The sequence below is a fragment of the Anolis sagrei genome, chromosome 13 (assembly GCF_037176765.1).
Source record: "Anolis sagrei isolate rAnoSag1 chromosome 13, rAnoSag1.mat, whole genome shotgun sequence".
Taxonomy (NCBI): Eukaryota; Metazoa; Chordata; class Lepidosauria; order Squamata; family Dactyloidae; genus Anolis; species Anolis sagrei.
This window is the reverse complement of record NC_090033.1, coordinates 2,077,663-2,097,788: the sequence shown is the minus strand read 5'-3', so window position 1 is coordinate 2,097,788 and position 20,126 is coordinate 2,077,663. Positions and strand designations below refer to the sequence as shown.

The window sequence follows — 20,126 nt, the reverse complement described above, 5'->3', positions numbered from 1 at the left end:
CTAGAAGCATTCTCTCCTGACATTTCGCCTGCATCTGTGGCAAGCATCCTCACCACCTCTGAGGATGTCTGCTACAGATGCAGGTGAAACATCAGAAGAGAATCCTTCTGACACATGTCATACAGTCCGAAAAACCTACAATCAACCCAGAGGCTGGATGGCCATCTGTCAGGGGTGCATTGAATGTGATTTTCCTGCTTCTTGACAGGGGGTTGGACTGGATGGCCCCCGAAGTCTCTTCCAACTTTAGGATTGTACAGCAAAATTATCTCTGGGTGGTTCTATTTCCCTTAGGGTTTAAACAACAACAACAACAAGCAAGTAGTTTAAAGGGAAAGTCTAGTTGCTCATTCATTTTCATCTGTTTTAAGCCCCAGCTAGACTAGACTGCCATATGATCCAGTTTCTGGAATCTGCTTTGAACTGGATTATACAGTGTGGACTCATATAATCCAATTTAAATCAGACAATCTGGATTCAGAAACTGGATTATGTGGTAGTGTAGATAGATCCAGCCTCAGTAATAATAATAATAATAATAATAATAATAATAGTGTGATGATGATGATTATTATTATATTTATTATTTTACTCCATTATTATATTTATTATTTTATTTTACTTTATTATTATTACATTTATTATTTTACTCTATTATTATTATTACACTTATTATTTTATTCTATTATTAATGTATTTATTATTTTACTCTATTTTTATTATAACACTTATTATTTTACTCTATTTATTATTGTTATTATTACACTTATTATTTTATTCTATTATTAATATATTTATTATTTTACTCTATTATTATTACACTTATTATTTTACTCTATTATTGTTATTTTACTCTATTATTACACTTACTATTTTACTCTATTATTGTTATTATTACATTTATTATTTTACTCTATTTATTATTGTTATTGCATTTATTATTTTACTCTATTATTGTTATTATTACACTTATTATTTTACTCTATTATTATTATTACAATTATTATTTTACTCTATTTATTATTGTTATTATTACATTTATTATTTTATTCTATTATTAATATATTTATTATTTTACTCTATTATTATTACACTTATTATTTTACTCTATTATTGTTATTTTACTCTATTATTACACTTACTATTTTACTCTATTATTGTTATTACATTTATTATTTTACTCTATTATTGTTATTATTACATGTATTATTTTACTCTATTTATTATTGTTATTATTACATTTATTATTTGACTCTATTATTATTATTATTACTACACTTATTATTTGACTCTATTATTGTTGTTATTATTATGACCTCCCTTCATGCTTTCCCAAACCGATCTGCTCATGTATTATTTTTCTCCATACGTTCTTGGAATGGCTCTTGCGCCGAGAGCCAAGTGCTTTTTCTTCTATTGAGTTCTTTGGAAAGGAGTCGCACACATCTCTGCCTTCAAGCCAAATCTATTGTCCCTCAGACCTGAACCATCAATTAATTTCTTCGAAAGAGCCAAAAGGGAAGGGAAGGAGGCCCTTGTAAAAGTCATAAAAGTTGAAAGCTGATGGATTTAAGTGAGAGGAATGCGGTGGGATTGGAACTCACGAGTAGGCCATCTGTTTTCATGCCGAGTGTCCCAGGTTCAGGTCCAGGGATCCACAGGTGTGACTGTGCTATTCAGTATAGAAATTACTGTATATACTTGAGTACAAGCTGAGTTTTTCAGCCCCTTTTTTATGCTGAAAAAGCCCCCCTCAGTATATACTCGAGTCAAAGTTATTTATTATTTTACTCTATTATTATTATTATTATTATTATTCATTTATGGTTTCAGTAGATATAACTGATTTTAGTGTTTATAATTATTTTATGTCCCGGCATGAAATGCTTGCCGTATATTTGTTGTGCTCTGCCCTGACTCCCCTTCGGGTGAGAAGGGCGGAATATAAATGTTTCTAATAAATAAAAAATATTATTATTATTATTATTATTATTATTATTATTATTATACATTTACATTATTTTACTCTATTATTATTATTATTATTATTATTATTATTCATAGAATCATAGAATCCTAGAATCAAAGAGTTGGAAGAGACCTCCTGGGCCATCCAGTCCAACCCCATTCTGCCAAGAAGCAGGAACATTGCACTCAAATCACCCCTGACAGATGGCCATCCAGCCTCTGTTTCAAAGCCTCCATGGAAGGAGCCTCTACCACACTCCGGGGCAGAGAGTTCCACTGCTGAACGGCTCTCACAGTCAGGAAGTTCTTCCTCGTGCTCAGTTAGAATCTCCTCTCTTGTAGTTTGAAGCCACTGCTCCATTGCGTCCTAGTCTTTAAGGAAGCAGAAAACAAGCTTGCTCCCTCCTCTCTGTGGCTTCCTCTCACATATTTATACATGGCTCTCATCATATCTCCTCTCAGCCTTCTCTTCTTCAGGCTAAACATGCCCAGCTCCTTAAGCCGCTCCTCATAGGGCTTGTTCTCCAGACCCTTGATCATTTTAGTCGCCCTCTTTCTCTGGACACATTCCAGCTTAGAGTCAATATCTGTCTTGAATTGTGGTGCCCAGAATTGGACACAATATTCCAGGTAACGTGGTCTAACCAAAGCAGAATAGAGGGGCAGCATTACTTCCCTAGATCTAGACACTATTATTACATTTATTATTTTACTCTCTTTATTATTACTACATTATCTTTCCTTATTTTATATTGTTATTATTACACTAGCCGTCCCCTGAGATGCGTTGCTGTGGCCCAGACTGTGTATGTTTGCTTTGTATGTGTGTATATATGTGTGTTTGTGTGTGTGTGTGTGTATATATGTGTAATTTTGCTCATGCGTTGTAATGTATTTCTTAATTTATTTTTGGCTTTTTAAGTCTCTTCTGCTGTGTTTTTCAGTGTTTTTATGAGTGATGGTCACTCGTTGGCCTGAGAGGCGTCATGTGTCCAAATTTGGTGTCTATTTGTCCAGTAGTTTTTGAGTTATGTTAATCCCACAAATGAACATTACCTTTTTATTTATATAGATTTATTATTTTACTCTATTTATTATTGTTGGTATTACATTTATTATTTTAATCCACTATTATTACATGTATTATTTTACTCTATTTATTATTATTACATTTATTATTTTACTCTATTATTATATTTATTATTTTACTGTATTGTCGAAGGCTTTCATGGCCGGAATCACTGGGTTGTTGTAGGTTTTTCCGGGCTATATGGCCATGTTCCGGAGGCAATTTTTCTCCTGACGTTTCGCCTGCATCTATGGCAAGCATCCTCAGAGGTACCTCTACCACTACCTCTGAGGATGCTTGCCATAGATGCAGGCGAAACGTCAGGAGAAAAATTGCCTCCGGAACATGGCCATATAGCCCGGAAAAACCTACAACAACTTATTATTTTACTATTTATTATTACACTTATTATTTTACTATTTATTATTATATTTATTATTTTGCTTTATTATTATTATTATTATTACAACACTTATTTTACTCTATTGTTATTATTACATTTATTATTTTAACCATACTTATTATTGTTATTATTACATTTATTATTTTACTCTATTTATTATTGTTGGTATTACATTTATTATTTTATTCCACTATTATTACATGTATTATTTTACTCTATTATTATTACATGTGTTATTTTACTCTATTATTATATTTATTATTTTACTCTATTATTATTATTATTATTATTACAACACTTGTTTTACTCTATTGTTATTATTACATTTATTATTTTACTCTACTTATTATTGTTATTATTACATTTATTATTTTACTCTACTTATTATTGTTGGTATTACATTTATTATTTTATTCCACTATTATTACATGTATTATTTTACTCTATTATTATTATTATTATTATTATCATTATTATTATTACAACACTTATTTTACTCTATTGTTATTATTACATTTATTATTTTACTCTACTTATTATTGTTATTATTACATGTATTATTTTACTCTATTTATTGTTATTGTTATTATTGTTATTATATTCATTATTTTAATTAATTATTAATTATAATTAATTATAATTATTAATATTATAATAATATATATTATATTAATAATAATATTAATTATTATTATTAATTATAATTAATTATAATTATTAATATAATAATATATATTATATTAATAATAATATTTATTATTATTATTATTATTAATTACATTTATTGAGAGCCCAAACCAGCATGTCAGAGGGAGATGAGAAATCATAGGCAACCAGTGGGACTGATATAACCAATGGCGTAACATGTTCCAAGAGCTGCGCACCCACTTACAATCTGGCGACCGTATTTTCGAGCCGCTTGTGATTTCTGAAACATCTTGAAAGGCAGCCCACCTCATAAGACAACACTGCAAGCATCTCAATGCGGAGATCCGAATCATTCTTCAGAAAGAGGTTGCATTCAGGGATCTGTTTTTAGGGTGAGGGAGGGGGTCAGCATGGGCAGGTGGGCTGCTATTAAAGTGGGGACAAATTGTGTTTCCCATTCGTTATCATTTACGTATACTCAGATATAGAATCATAGAGTTGGAAGAGACCTCGTGGACCATCCAGTCCAACCCCATTCTGCCAAGAAGCAGGAATATTGCATTCAAATCACTCCACACAGTTGGCCATCCGGCTTCTGCTTAAAAGCCTCCAAAGAAGGAGCCCCCACCACACTCCAGGGCAGAGAGTTCCACTGCTGAACAGCTCTCGCAGTCAGGAAGTTTTTCCTGATGTCCATGAAGTGTCTGTATGTGTTCGGTGTGCGGGAATGGGGACCCGACATTAGCCAGGTAAGGCTAGGGTTAGGCCATCCAGTCCAAACCCATTCTGCCAAGTGGCAAGAAAACTGCATTCAAAGCACCCCCGGCAGATGGTCATCCAATCTCTGTTTCAAAGCCTCCAAAGAAGGAGTCTCCATCACACTCCAGGGAAGAGAGTTCCACTGCTGAACAGCTCTCGCAGTCAGGAAGTTTTTCCTGATGTCCATGAAGTGTCTGTATGTGTTCGGTGTGCGGGAATGGGGACCCGACATTAGCCAGGTAAGGCCAGGGTTAGGCCATCCAGTCCAACCCCATTCTGCCAAGTAGCAGAAAAACTGCATTCAAAGCACCCCCGGCAGATGGCCACCCAGCCTCTGCTTAAAAGCCTCCAAAGAAGGAGCCCCCACCACACTCCAGGGCAGAGAGTTCCACTGCTGAACAGCTCTCCCAGTCAGGAAGTTTTTCCTGATGTCCATGAAGTGTCTGTATGTGTTCGGTGTGCGGGAATGGGGACCTGACATTAGCCAGGTAAGGTTAGGGTTAGGGTTAGGGTTAGGGTTAGGGTTGGAAGAGACTGCATGGGCCATCATCCAATCCAATCCCATTCTGCCAAGTAGCAGAAAAACTGCATTCAAAGCACCCCCGACAGATGGCCATCCAGCCTCTGCTTCAAAGCCTCCAAAGAAGGAGCCCCCACCACACTCCATTGCAGAGAGTTCCACTGCTGAACAGCTCTCACACTCAGGAAGTTCTTCCTCGTGTTCAGATGGAATCTCCTTTCTTGTAGTTTGAAGCCATTGCGTCCAAGCTTGCTCCCTCCTCCCTATGATTTCCTCTCACATATTTATACATCTCATTATGTCTCCTCTCAGCCTTCTCTTCTTCAAGCTAAACATGCCCGGCTCTTTAAGCCGCTCCTCATAGGGCTTGTTCTCCAGATCCTTGATCATTTGAGTTGCCGTCCTCTGGACACATTCCAGCTTCAGTTGTGGTGCCTAGAATTAGACACAGTATGCCAGGTGTGGTCTAACTAAGACAGAATAGAGGGGAAGCATGACTTCCCTGGATCTAGATGCAACTGTCTTTCGGGCTGAATAGGTGGTCCACGCTCTTGTTACATCCCGAATAGATTACTGCAACGCGCTCTACGTGGGGTTGCCTTTGAAGACTGTTCGGAAACTCCAACTAGTCCAGCGGGAGGCAGCCAGATTACTCACCGGAGTGTCATACAGGGAGCATACCACCCCCCTGTTATGTCAGCTCCACTGGCTGCCGATCCAATTCCGAGCACAATTCAAAGTGCTGGTTCTGACCTACAAAACCCTATACGGCTCCGGCCCAGCGTACCTGTCCGAACGCATCTCCTTCTACGTCCCGCCTCGGAGTTTAAGATCGTCTGGGGAGGCCCTGCTCTTGGCCCCACCTCTATCACAAGTGAGATTGGTGGGGACGAGGAGCAGGGCCTTCTTGGTGGTGGCCCCTCGCCTGTGGAATTCACTCCCCGGGGAAATTAGGTCATCGACATCCCTCCTCTCTTTTAGAAGGAAACTAAAAACATGGATATGGGAGCAGGCCTTTGGGTAATCTGGCAGACAGACAAAGGACAATGACGACTAGAATTGGATAGGATTACGACAACGCGGAACGAACTTACGGATTCTGAGCTGGCGAACGTTGAACATGAGATTGGTTTTGATTGACTGTGATGTGTAACTTGATTGTTTTATCATTGCTGTTGATACATGTTTTACCTTATTGTCTGTTGTTGGCATCGAATTGTGCCTTTTGTAAGCCGCCCTGGGTCCCCCCCCCCCCCCCAGGGGTTGAGAAGGGCGGGGTGGAAAGGCGTGAAATAAATAAATAAATAGGTCAGCAGCAAGCTAGGCTATTAATGGTTGGGAGCTCACTCCGACCCGGTCTGGCTTCGAACTCAGTAGTGATTTAATGCAGCCGGCTAATAACTAGCTGCGCCACAGCCCGGTCTGAGTTTTTGAAAACAGAGCGTTTTCCGATTTTTCTAAATGGAATGTGCACCGAAATTAGAAATTGTATCTGCTGTCGAGAATGATTCCTCTTCTGCAACCTCGTAGTTGGATCAGATATGCTTTGCAGCCCTCTCAAGTCCTTTGGGAGCAGAATCCTGTTATTTATTTATTTTATTTGTCGTGTCAGGGCAAGCAGTCAAATTATATTACATTTCTAACAGAGCAAAGCAAACAAATAGACAAAATACAAAATTTGTGAGTTTGGTTGTTGATTAAATGCCCTTTGACCAGTCTCTGGCCCCTCGGAGTGCCTCTGGTGTTGCCGCAAGGAGGTCCTCCCTGGTGCATGTGGCAGGGCTCAGGGTACATTGCATCAGGTGGTCAGTGGTTTGCTCTTCTCCGCACTCGCATGTCATGGACTCCACTTCGTGGCCCCATTTCTTGAGGTTGGCTCTGCATCTGGTGGTGCCAGAGCGCAGTCTGTTCAGCGCCTTCCAAGTCGCCCCGTCTTCTGTGTGCCCAGGGGGGAGTCTCTCATTTGGTATCAGTTCTGGGTTTGAGCCTGCCACTTTTGGACTCTCGCTTGCTGAGGTGTTCCGGCGAGTGTCTCCGTAGATCTTAGAAAACTATGCCTAGATTTAAGTCGTTGGCGTGCTAGCTGATACCCAAACAGGGGATGAGCTGGAGATGTCTCTGCCTTGGTCCTTTCACTTCCCGGCGGATGTCAGGTGGTGCGATACCGGCTAAGCAGTGTAATTTCTCCAGTGTTGTGAGGCGTAAACATCCTGTGTCTCATTGAGAGCCACATCCACTGTTTTAGCGTGGTGATATATGTTCCACACTGGGCATGCATACTCAGCAGCAGAGTAGCACAGTGCAAGGGCAGATGTCTTCACTGTGTCTGGTTGTGATCGCCAGGTTGTGCCAGTCAGCTTTCGTATGATGTTCTTTCTAGCGCCCACTTTTTGCTTGATGTTCAAGCAATGCTTCTTGTAGGTCAGAGCACGGTCCAAAGTGACTCCCAGGTATGTGGGTGTCTTGCAATGCTCCCGTGGGATTCCTTCCCAGGTGGTCATCCTCAGAGCTCGGGATGATTCTCTGTCTGTGTTTTAGAATCCTGCTGCTTGCTAACAACCAGGAACGACGAGAGTGGGATGGGATGTGGGCGGCAAGAGTGACAAGGCCGCGAATGGCAGGCTCCGGGCTGCCAGGCAAAGAGTCTGGTGTCGTGTCCGATTTCGTTGCCGTCTCCCCAGCCAAGTCTATAGAGCGACAGTCTTTCCCCAGCTAATGGATTCAGGAGCGATTTGGCTTTCCCCATCTCGCGTTGTCAGCTTGCATTACGTTCAGGCGTGTGTCGAGAGAGGACCCGTCACCCCCGCGTTTGCGGTCCCTTTCCTTTCATATTCCTCTGAGATTCCCATCCAATTTGGAACCAGGCCCAATCCATCTTAGCTTCCAAAATCAGAGGAGATTGGGTATGTTTAGGGTAGTATGGGACAGCTATGCACATTACAAGAATTCAGCTGTTAGAACGTAAAACTATTAATAGAATTGCTGCTGCTATGAAGCCTGTGTGGAGTGATAGTCAGAGTTCCTTCCATTATTACCGTATATACTTGAATATAAGCCGGGTTTTTCAGCCCCTTTTTTAAGGCTGACAAAGCCCCCCTCGGCTTATACTCGAGTCAAGGTTATTTATTATTTTACTCTATTATTACTATTATTATTATTATTATTATTATTATTATTATTATTATTTAGGAGCCCTCAGTGGCGCAGTAGGTTAAACCCCTGTGCCGGCAGAACTGAAGACCGACAGGTCGCAGGTTTGAATCCAGGGAGAGGCGGATGAGCTCCCTCTATCAGCTCCAGCTCCTCATGCGGAGACATGAGAGAAGCCTCCCACAAAGATGATATAAACATCAAATCATCCAGGCGAGTGGGTGCAGCTTCTAATGGATCCATGTAATTGCCACGTCTCCGGCGGAAGCGTGCGCGGACTCAGCGCCAGGCTGGCTTTGCAAATGACCTTGTCAGGCGGCTTGGCACACCATGCTCGTGGCATCCGGTCCGTCTTTAATGCCATGGCTATTTGCTACAATCGGCAGCAATCAATTTAGGGAATTATTCTGGCCCACTTAAGAGACGGCAACAGGAAAAAAGGGTTATTGCCTTTTAATTTGCCTTTGTTGGCATGCCTGCCTTGATGTGCTGCCTGGGAGTCCAGCGGAGTCTCCTCCTCAGGAGGTTTTCAAGCATAGGCTGTATGGTCATCTGTTGGGGGTGCTTTGATGGTGTCGTCCTGCCTGGCAAAAGGGGGTCAGACTGGATGACCCTCATTGTCTATGAGAAGCACTTTCCTTTTTCCAGCAATATGTACGAGGGTTGAATGAAAAGTAATGCCTCCACCTTCGTGACTCCTCAACAGATGGCAGTACTGGTATGCGGCAGGCACTGGCTTGTTCAGTAGACTCTCCTCTACAGTTCCATTTCGGCAGGAAGCCTTAGCAGAAAACACAATGCCTTCACCTTTGTAACTCCTCAACACATGACAGTACTGGTATGTGGCAGGTACTGGCTTGTTCAGTAGACTCTCCTCTACGGTTCCATTTTGGAGGGAAGCCTTAGCAGAAAATACAATGCCTCCAACTTCGTAATTCCTCAACACATGACAGTACTGGTATGTGGCAGGTACTGGCTTGTTCTGTAGACTCTCCTCTACAGTTCCATTTTAGCAGGAAGCCTTAGCAGAAAAAGTAATGCCTCCACCTTTGTAACTCCTCAACAGATGGCAGTACTGGTATCTGGCAGGGACTGGCTTTTTCAGTAGACTCTCCTCTACAGTTCCATTTTGATGGGAAGCTTTAGCAGAAAAAGTAATACCTCCACCTTCGTAACTCCCCCAGAGATGGCAATACTGGTATGCAGCAGGTACTGGCTTGTTCAGTAGACTCTCCTCTACAGTTCCATTTTGGCAGGAAGCCTTAGCATTGAATGGTTGTGTTGTTAAAGTGCGAAGTATGGAGCCCTATGCAGATGGTTGGTCAATGTGACTTAGGCCCGTCGCAAACTAGGTTCCTGCTGGAGGAAAATTGCTAGCATGTCCCTGACGTCACGAGACTCCGCCTCTCGCCCCGCCCCTTTCTCCGCCCCTTTCTCTTTGCGAGCGTGGTTTTTCCTGTGCTAGGGCAGCATTGCCCGCATTTTCTCTCAGTTGGCAGAATTCAACTGAGAGAAAATGCGGGCAATGCTGCCCTAGCAAAGGAAAAACCACACTCGCAAAGAGAAAGGGGCGGAGAAAGGGGCGGGGAGAGAGGCGCAGGCTCATGACGTCAGGGACTTGCTAGCAAGGTTTTCTCCAGCAGGAACCTAGTTTGCGACGGGCCTTAAGCAACGTGCAGTCATTGAATTCTTAACAGCAGAAGGTGTCACCTCAACATCTTTAAACTTACTCACCCAACGACGCACAGTACTCACATCAACACAATCACCATAAACAGCTTGCATTCTTTGATGAATCTCCTTTGGGGTGACACCTTCTGCTCTCAAGAATTCAATGACTGCACATTGCCTAAGTTGCATTGACCAACTGTCTACAAAGGGTTCCATACTTCGCACAACAGTTCAATGCTAAAGCTTCCCGCCAAAATGGAACTGTAGAGGAGAGTCTGCTGAGCAAGCCAGTACCTGCCACATATCAGTACAGCCATCTGTTGAGGAGTTATGAAGGTGGAGGCATTACTTTTTCTGCTAAAGCTTCCCATCAAAATGGAAATGTAGAGGAGAGTCTGCTGAACAAGCCAGTACCTGCCGCATACCAGTACGGCCATCTGTTGAGGAGTTACGAAGGTGGAGGCATTACTTTTCACTTTAACAACACAACCGTTCAATGCTAAGGCTTCCCACCAAAATGGAACTGTAGAGGAGAGTCTACTGAACAAGCCAGTACCTGCCGAATACCAGTACTGCCATCTGTTGAGGAGTTACGAAGGTGGAGGCATTACTTTTCACTTTAACAACACAACCGTTCAATGCTAAGGCTTCCCGCCAAAATGGGACTATAGAGGAGAGTCTACTGAACAAGCCAGTACCTGCCGCATACCAGTACGGCTATGTGTTGAGGAGTTACGAAGGTGGAGGCATTACTTTTCACTTTAACAACACAACCGTTCAATGCTAAGGCTTCCCGCCAAAATGGAACTGTAGAGGAGAGTCTACTGAACAAGCCAGTACCTGCCGCATACCAGTACGGCCATCTGTTGAGGAGTTACGAAGGTGGAGGCATTACTTTTCACTTTAACAACACAACCGTTCAATGCTAAGGCTTCCCGCCAAAATGGAACTGTAGAGGAGAGTCTACTGAACAAGCCAGTACCTGCCGAATACCAGTACTGCCATCTGTTGAGGAGTTACGAAGGTGGAGGCATTACTTTTCACTTTAACAACACAACCGTTCAATGCTAAGGCTTCCCGCCAAAATGGAACTGTAGAGGAGAGTCTTCTGAACAAGCCAGTACCTGCCGCATACCAGTACTGCCATCTGTTGAGGAATTACGAAGGTGGAGGCATTACTTTTCACTTTAACAACACAACCGTTCAATGCTAAGGCTTCCCGCCAAAATGGGACTATAGAGGAGAGTCTACTGAACAAGCCAGTACCTGCCACATACCAGTACTGCCATCTGTTGAGGAGTTGCAAAGGTGGAGGCATTACTTTTCATTCAACCTTCGTACGTGGTCTTCTTACTTGGAGCCCCTTTCCATCCCAGCTCGTCCCCAAAAGCAAAAGGAAGCAAGTGGGGCAGGGCAAGACCCACAGTTGTCTAAATTGTGGGGGGGGGGGGGGGATATGCTTGACCAACGAGGGCTGCTGGGACACTGTCTGTGGCTGCCTTTGCTGGGGATGTGCCTCCCTTGCTGCAGTGGCTGGGTGTGTTCTGCAGTGGGCTGATGCATTGCCGATGGGCAGGCGTGCCGAACATCCCTCCAAAGTTCTCCGGCTGCCTGAGTGGAAGGAAGGAAGGAAGGAAGGAAGGAAGGAAGGAAGGAAGGAAGGAAGGAAGGAAGGAAGGAAGGAAGGAAGGACGGAAGGAGCCCCCATAAAGGTGGATTCATTCAGAAGCCAAGGGATACGTACAGCTACGTCTTGCACAAAAGCTCTGTTTGCATCAGAGGTGGCCGAAGGACAACACAAAGGGAAATGCTACATCATCTTTGTTGGATGTGAGACTCCCTTCAAAAGTACCCAAGTGGTGTGTGAAATGAGAGGGAAGGAAAGCAGGGGCTTTATTGTGTTTTCCCCAAAAGACACACTAAAGCTTGATTTCAGGGCATGTCTTATTTTCAATTAACTACTAGCTTGGAGCTCCCGGTGGCACAGTGGGTTAAACTGCTGAGCTGCTAAATCCGTTGACCAAAAGGTTGCAGGTTTGAATCCGGGGAGTGGTGTGAGCTTCCGCTGCCAGCCCCAGTTTCTGCCAACCTAGCAGTTCGAAAACATGCAAGTGTGAGTAAATCATTTGACCTTGGAGGAGTCTACGGATAACACCGGCTCTTCAGCTTACAAATGGAGATGAGCATCACCCCACAGAGTCGGACACATGCTGGGGAGCAACAGCTTCACTGGTGATTGTGTGCAGGACAGAGTGTTGCTGGTTGGTGCTGGGGGAGAGAGACCCACGGTGTTGAGTAAAACGGCAGCCACAGCTTTACTTCTTCCTCCTGAGGACACACAATACTTGTTGCTGGTCAGTGCTGGGGAGCAGCAGCTTTACTGGTGTTTGTGGGGGGGGGGGGAGGCGGTGAGAGAGACCTACAGAGTGTTGCTGGTTGGTGCTGGGGGAGAGAGACCCACGGTGTTGAGTAAAACGGCAGCCACAGCTTTACTTCTTCCTCCTGAGGACATACAATACTTGTTGCTGGTCAGTGCTCGGGAGCAACAGGTTTACTGATGTTTGTGTGTGTGGGGGGGGGGGGGGTGAGAGAGACCTACAGAGTATTGCTGGTTGGTGCTGGGGGAGAGAGACTCACGGTGTTGAGTAAAACGGCAGCCACAGCTTTACTTCTTCCTCCTGAGGACACACAATACTTGTTGCTGGTCAGTGCTGGGGAGCAGCAGCTTTACTGGTGTTTGTGGGGGGTGAGAGAGACCTACAGAGTGTTGCTGGTTGGTACTGGGGGAGAGAGACCCATGGTGTTGAGTAAAACGGCAGCCACAGCTTTACTTCTTCCTCCTGAGGACACACAATACTTGTTGCTGGTCAGTGCTGGGGAGCAACAGCTTTACTGGTGTTTGTGGGGGGGGGGGGGAGAGAGACCTACAGAGTGTTGCTGGTTGGTGCTGGGGGAGAGAGACCCACAGTGTTGAGTAAAACGGCAGCCACAGCTTTACTTCTTCCTCCTGAGGACACACAATACTTGTTGCTGGTCAGTGCTGGGGAGCAGCAGCTTTACTGGTGTTTGTGGGGGGTGAGAGAGACCTACAGAGTATTGCTGGTTGGTGCTAGAGGAGAGAGCCCCACAGTGTTGAGTAAAACGGCAGCCACAGCTTTACTTCTTCTCCCTGAGAGACCCACTGGTTGGAACCCGAGTGGTGTTTCCTGTCGGTTCCTGGTCACCCTCAAAGCCCTGATGCTCTTGTTCTTTTTCTCATCTCTCTCCCAATCCAACCAAACAGGCACCATGTCCATTATGTCATCCCGTATGATGGAGACCAGTCGGTTGTGGATTCCTCAGAGAACTACTTTGTGACTGACAATGTCACCAAGCAGGAAATTGACCTGATGCTGGGACTCTTGCTGGGATTCTGTATAAGCTGGTTTCTGGTCTGGATGGACGGGGTCCTCCATTATGCCGTGCGAGCGTGGCGGACAAGCCGACGGTATGGTAAGTGGAAGTCTGCTGGTGTCTTGGAGAAGGGGTGGGGAGGGTTCGGAAAATGGCAACACGTGAGGTGAGCCCCGGATGGCCACCTGTCAGGGGTGCTTTGCTTGTGCTTTTCCTGCCTGGAAGAAGGGCGTTGGACTGGATGCTCCTTGGGGACTCTTCCAATGATAGGATTCTGTGATTCTGGTCCCCAGAGTTGCCGTATGGAGTTTCCCAAGGCCCAGAAAGATGAGGTGTGTCTACACTGTAGAATTAAGGGCCGGGCTTTAGCACAGCAGGTTAAACCACCAGCTTCAATAAATCTTCCTGGACACCAGAGTTTCCCTATGGAGTTTCCCAAGGCCCAGAAAGATGAGGTGTGTCTACACTGTAGAATTAAGGGTCAGGATTTATCACAGCAAGTTAAACCACCAGCTTCAATAAATCTTGTCGGTCCCCAGAGTTTCCCTATGGAGTTTCCCAAGGCCCAGGAAGATGAGGTGTGTCTACACTGTAGAATTAAGGGCCGGGCTTTAGCACAGCAGGTTAAACCACCAGCTTCAATAAATCTTGTCGGTCCCCAGAGTTTCCCTATGGAGTTTCCCAAGGCCCAGGAAGATGAGGTGTGTCTACACTGTAGAATTAAGGGCCGGGCTTTAGCACAGCAGGTTAAACCACCAGCTTCAATAAATCTTCCTGGACACCAGAGTTTCCCTATGGAGTTTCCCAAGGCCCAGAAAGATGAGGTGTGTCTACACTGTAGAATTAAGGGCCGGGCTTTAGCACAGCAGGTTAAACCACCAGCTTCAATCAATCTTCCTGGACACCAGAGTTTCCCTATGGAGTTTCCCAAGGCCCAGAAAGATGAGGTGTGTCTACACTGTAGAATTAAGGGCCGGGCTTTAGCACAGCAGGTTAAACCACCAGCTTCAATAAATCTTCCTGGACACCAGAGTTTCCCTATGGAGTTTCCCAAGGCCCAGTAAGATGAGGTGTGTCTACACTGTAGAATTAAGGGCCGGGCTTTAGCACAGCAGGTTAAACCACCAGCTTCAATAAATCTTGTCGGTCCCCAGAGTTTCCCTATGGAGTTTCCCAAGGCCCAGAAAGATGAGGTGTGTCTACACTGTAGAATTAAGGGCCGGGCTTTAGCACAGCAGGTTAAACCACCAGCTTCAATCAATCTTCCTGGACACCAGAGTTTCCCTATGGAGTTTCCCAAGGCCCAGAAAGATGAGGTGTGTCTACACTGTAGAATTAAGGGCCGGGCTTTAGCACAGCAGGTTAAACCACCAGCTTCAATCAATCTTCCTGGACACCAGAGTTTCCCTATGGAGTTTCCCAAGGCCCAGAAAGATGAGGTGTGTCTACACTGTAGAATTAAGGGTCAGGATTTATCACAGCAGGTTAAACGATCTGCTGCAATAAATCTTGTCGGTCCCCAGAGCTTCCATATGGAGTTTCCCAATTATAATTACATATTTTATATTATGTGTACTATTACTAATAGTGCTATATAGTAATCTAAGATCATTCGGGGAGGCCCTTCTCTCGCTCCCGTCAACAAAACAGACGAGAGACAGGGCTTTCTCGGCTGTGGCCCCCTGCCTATGGAACACACTCCCAAATGAGGTAAGATCCACTCACTCACTCCTGACTTTTAGAAAAAAAATTAAAATCATGGTTTTGGGACCAGGCCTTCGGGCAGTAGAAGCAAATGTATGCAGCATTTTGGAAAGACAGTGACTGGAATGGCAATTTGACGAACGAAACTGTTTTATTGTTTTAATTGTTGTTTTATTGCTTACGGATGTATGGTTTTAATTTGATTTATGTTTAATTGTAGTGTATAATTGTAATTGTTTGTACTGGAACTGAATTTTGCCATTACGTATGTGTAAACCGCTTTGAGTCCCCCTCGGGGTGAGAAAAGCGGTATAGAAATACTGTCAATAAATAAATAAATAAAATAATATATAATACTGATATGCTGCTATGCTAATAATATTGTATGTATATACTAGCTGTATGTTTTGCTGTGGCCAACCTTCCCTCCCTCTTTCTCTCCTTCCTTCCTTCCCTCCTTCCTTCCTTCCTTCCTTCTCTACCTCTTTCCTTTCTTCCCCCCTTTTTGTTTTCCTCCCTCTTTCTTGCCTTTCTTCCTTCTCTACTTCTTTCGTTTCTTCCTCTCTGCGTGTGTGGTGGAGGCTCCTTCTTTGGAAGCTTTTAAACAGAGGCTGGATGGCCATCTGTCAGGGGTGATTTGAATGCAATATTCCTGCTTCTTGGCAGAATGGGGTTGGACTGGATGGCCCAGGAGGTCTCTTCCAACTCTATGATTCTATGATTCCTTCCTTCCTTTGCTTTTTGCTTCCATCCTTCCTTCTCTCTTTCCTTATTTCCTTCCCTCCCTCTTTCTTTCCCTCCTTTCCCTCCTTCCTTCACTCCCTCTTTCCTTCCTTCCCTTTTTTTCTTTCCTTCTCATCTTCCTTCGTTCTCTACATTTCCTTTCTTTCCCCCCCCCCTTTTGTTTTCCTCCCTCTTTCTCTCCTTTCTTACTTCTCTACCTTTCATTTCTTCCTTCCTTTGCTTTTTGCTTCCATCCTTCCTTTCTCTTTCTTTATTTCCTTCCCTCCCTCTTTCTCTCCTTACCCCCCTTTCTTCACTCCCTCTTTCCTTCCTTCTCTTTTTTTCTTTCCTTCTCTATCTTTCCTTTCTCCCCCCTTTTTTATCTTTCTCTCCTTCCTTCCTTCTCTACCTCTTTCCTTTCTTCCCCCCTTTTTGTTTTCCTCCCTCTTTCTTGCCTTTCTTCCTTCTCTATTTCTTTCATTTCTTCCTTCCTTCCTTTGCTTTTTGCTTCCATCCTTCCTTCTCTCTTTCCTTATTTCCTTCCCTCCCTCTTTCTTTCTCTCTTTTCCCTCCTTCCTTCGCTCCCTCTTTCCTTCCTTCCCTTTTTTCTTTCCTTCTCATCTTCCTTCCTTCTCTACCTTTCCTTTCTTCCCCCCTTTTTGTTTTCCTCCCTCTTTCTCTCCTTTCTTACTTCTCTACCTTTCATTTCTTCCTTCCTTTGCTTTTTGCTTCCATCCTTCCTTTCTCTTTCTTTATTTCCTTCCCTCCCTCTTTCTCTCCTTACCCCCTTTCTTCACTCTCTCCTTCCTTCCTTCTCTACCTCTTTCCTTTCTTCCCCATTCTTGTTTTCTTCCCTCTTTCTTGCCTTTCTTCCTTCTCTACTTCTTTCATTTCTTCCTTCCTTTGCTTTTTGCTTCCATCCTTCCTTCTCTCTTTCCTTATTTCCTTCCCTCACTCTTTCTCTCCTTTCCCTCCTTCCTTCTCTCCCTCTTTCCTTCCTTCCCTTTTTTCTTTCCTTCTCATCTTCCTTCCTTCTCTACCTTTCCTTTCTTCCCCCCCTTTTGTTTTCCTCCCTCTTTCTCTCCTTTCTTACTTCCCTACCTTTCATTTCTTCCTTCCTTTGCTTCTTGCTTCCATCCTTCCTTTCTCTTTCTTTATTTCCTCCCTCCCTCTTTCTCTCCTTACCCCCTTTCTTCACTCCCTCTTTCCTTCCTCCCTTTTTTCTTTCCTTCTCTATCTTTCTTCTCCCCTCCCCCTTTTCTTCTCTTTCTCTCCTTTCTTCCTTCTCTACCTCTTTCCTTCCTTCCTTGGCTCTTTGCTCCCATGCTTCCTTCTCTATTTCCTTCTTTCTTTTTTTCCTCTTCCTTCCTTCCTTCCCTCCCTCTTTCTTCCTTTTTTTTTCTTTATTGTCATTTAGCTTTCCATCATTTAGCTTTTTTGTGTTTTTAAGTCCTTCCCACTGTTTTTTGGTGGGAGTTTATGAGCGATGATCACTCGTTGGTTTGTTAGGGGTAGAGTGTCCAATGGTTTTTGAGTTCTGTTAATCCCACAAACAACATTAAATTTTTATTTATATAGATATATCTTGTAAGCTGCTCTGAGTCCCCTTTGGAGTGAGAAGGGTGGCATATAAATGTCATAAATAAATAAATATTTGTGCCAAATTATATCCTGAATATCAGATATTTACATCTCTGGTTGCTTCAGACAAGCATCCTGAGCTCTGAGGATTATTACCTGGGAAGGAATCCCACTGGAGCATTGCAGCGCACCCAAATACCTGGGAGGAGTCACTCTGGACCGTGCTCTGACCTACAAGAAGCACTGCCTGAACATCAAGCAAAAAGTGGGTGCCAGAAACAATATCCTACGAAAGCTGACTGGCACAACCTGGGGATCACAACCAGACACAGTGAAGACATCTGCCCTTGTGCTGTGCTACTCTGCTGCCCAGTGTGGAACACATCTCACCACGCTAAATCAGTGGATGTGGCTCTTAATGAGACATGCTGCATTATCACGGGGTGTCTGCGCCTGACACCACTGGAGAAATTACACTGCTTAGCCGGTATTGCACCACCTGACATCCGCCGGGAAGTGGCAGCCAATAGTGAAAGGACCAAGGCGGAGACATCTCCAGCTCATCCCCTGTTTGGGTATCAGCCAGCACGCCGACTTAAATCTAGACATAGTTTTCTTAGATCTACAGAGACACTCGCTGGAACACCTCAGCAAGCGAGAGTCCAAAAGTGGCAGGCCCAAACCCAGCACCTCAATTCATGGGTGATACCAGATGAGAGACTCCCCCCTGGGCACACAGAAGAAGATGGGGCGACTTGGAAGGCACTGAACAGACTGCGCTCGGGCACCACGAGATGCAGAGCCAATCTTAAGAAATGGGGGTAGAAAGTGGAGTCCTCGACATGTGAGTGTGGAGAAGAGCAAACCACTGACCAGCTGCTGCAATGCACCCTGAGCCCTGCCACATGATGCACAAGGGAGGACCTTCTTGCGGCAACACCAGAGGCACTCCAAGGGGCCAGGGACTGGTCAAAGGACATTTAATCAACTACCAAACTCACAAATGTTGTATTTTGTCTGTTGTTTGCTTTGTTCTGTTAGAATTGTAATACAATGGTATGGTTGCTGATGACACGATAAATATAGATATTTACATCAAAGTTTGTAACAGGAGCAAAATGACAGTTCTGAAGTGGCAACGAAAATAATGTGATGGTTGGGGGTCACCACAACATGAGGAACAGTATTCAGGGGTCGCGGCATTCGGAAGGTTGAGAAGCACTGTCATCAATTAAAAGGAACAACAAGTAAAATATATAAAATACTAATTAAAGACACAGGAAAAAAAGAAAAGAGTAACATTAAGAGAATGATGGGAAGAGGCAGTAGGAGCAAAGATAACTGAAAAAGAATGGGAAGAGATATGGAAAGCAAGACACTTAAAAAAACATGTCAATTAGAATAAAAGAAAACTATTATAAACTAATTTGGAAATGGTATTTAACACCGAGAAGGTTAAACATTATAAATAAGAACAATAATGAAAAATGTTGGCGAGGATGCTAAGAAATTGGAACCTACATGCATATGTGTTGGGACTGTAAATATGTAAAGGATTTTTGGGAATTAGTTATAACAGAAATAGAAAATATTATGGATATAAAAATTAGGAGGAATCCAGTAGAAATATTACTGTTAATTAAAAAAGAGGATGGGAAAGATAAGATGGGAAAAAACTTAATAGATATGCTATTAACAGCAGCTAGACTATTAATTGCAAAATATTGGAAAGGAGCAATGAAAATACAGATTAATGAATGGTATAAAGCAGGGGTCCCCAAACTACGGGCCGTATGCGGCCCGCCTAGGCCATTTCTCCGGCCCGCCTGGCCTGGCCACGCCCACCCGGCACCATTCCGCAAATGGCGGACAACATCTACTCCGGCCGCTCTGCTCTCTGCGGCCACTCCCAGCCGCGCCAGGAGAACAAGCCCCCGGAGCTGTTTTGCACTCTTTGATTGCAGGTGAACTATAAATCCTAGCAAATACAACCCCCAAACGCCACCAGTGTTCACATTTGGACATATTGAGTATCAGTGCCAAGTTTGGTCCAGATCTATCATTGAGTCCACAGTGATTTATGGAGGCAGGTGAACTACAACTCCAAAACCAAAGGACACTGCCCACCAAACCCTTCTAGTATTTTCTATTGGTCATGGGAGAACTGTGTGCCAAATTTGGTTCAATTCCATTGTTGATGGGGTTCAGAATGTTCTTTGATTGTAATGAACTACAAATCCCAGCAACTACAACTCCCAAATGTCAAGATTCTATTTTCCCCAAACTCCACCAGTGTTCACATTTGGGCATATTGGGTATTTGTGCCAAGTTTGACCCCGATCCATCATGGTTTGAGTCCACAATGATCTCTGAATGTAGGTGAACTACAACTCCAAAACCAAAGGACACTGCCCACCAAACCCTTCCAGTATTTTCAGTTGGTCATGGGAGAAATGTGTGCCAAGTTTGGTTCAATTCCATCGTTGGTGGGATTCAAAATGCTCTGTGATTGTAGTTGAACTATAAATCCCAACAAC

General features: G+C 43.7%; 1 protein-coding gene across 4 annotated transcripts in view; it reads left to right on the top strand.

The window, feature by feature from the left end:
• The window catches only part of TMEM240 (transmembrane protein 240), a 55,027-nt gene that overhangs the window by 25,093 nt on the left and 9,808 nt on the right, over window positions 1-20,126 (top strand). For all 4 annotated transcript variants that reach the window (XR_010910433.1, XR_010910432.1, XR_010910431.1 and 1 more), the window contains exon 3: window positions 13,472-13,680. Coding sequence is in view for 1 of the 4 variants with exons in the window: in XM_067472966.1 (XP_067329067.1) it covers window positions 13,472-13,680 (209 nt within the window). In the remaining 3 variants the exon portion in view is untranslated. The remainder of the gene's footprint in view (window positions 1-13,471; window positions 13,681-20,126) is intronic.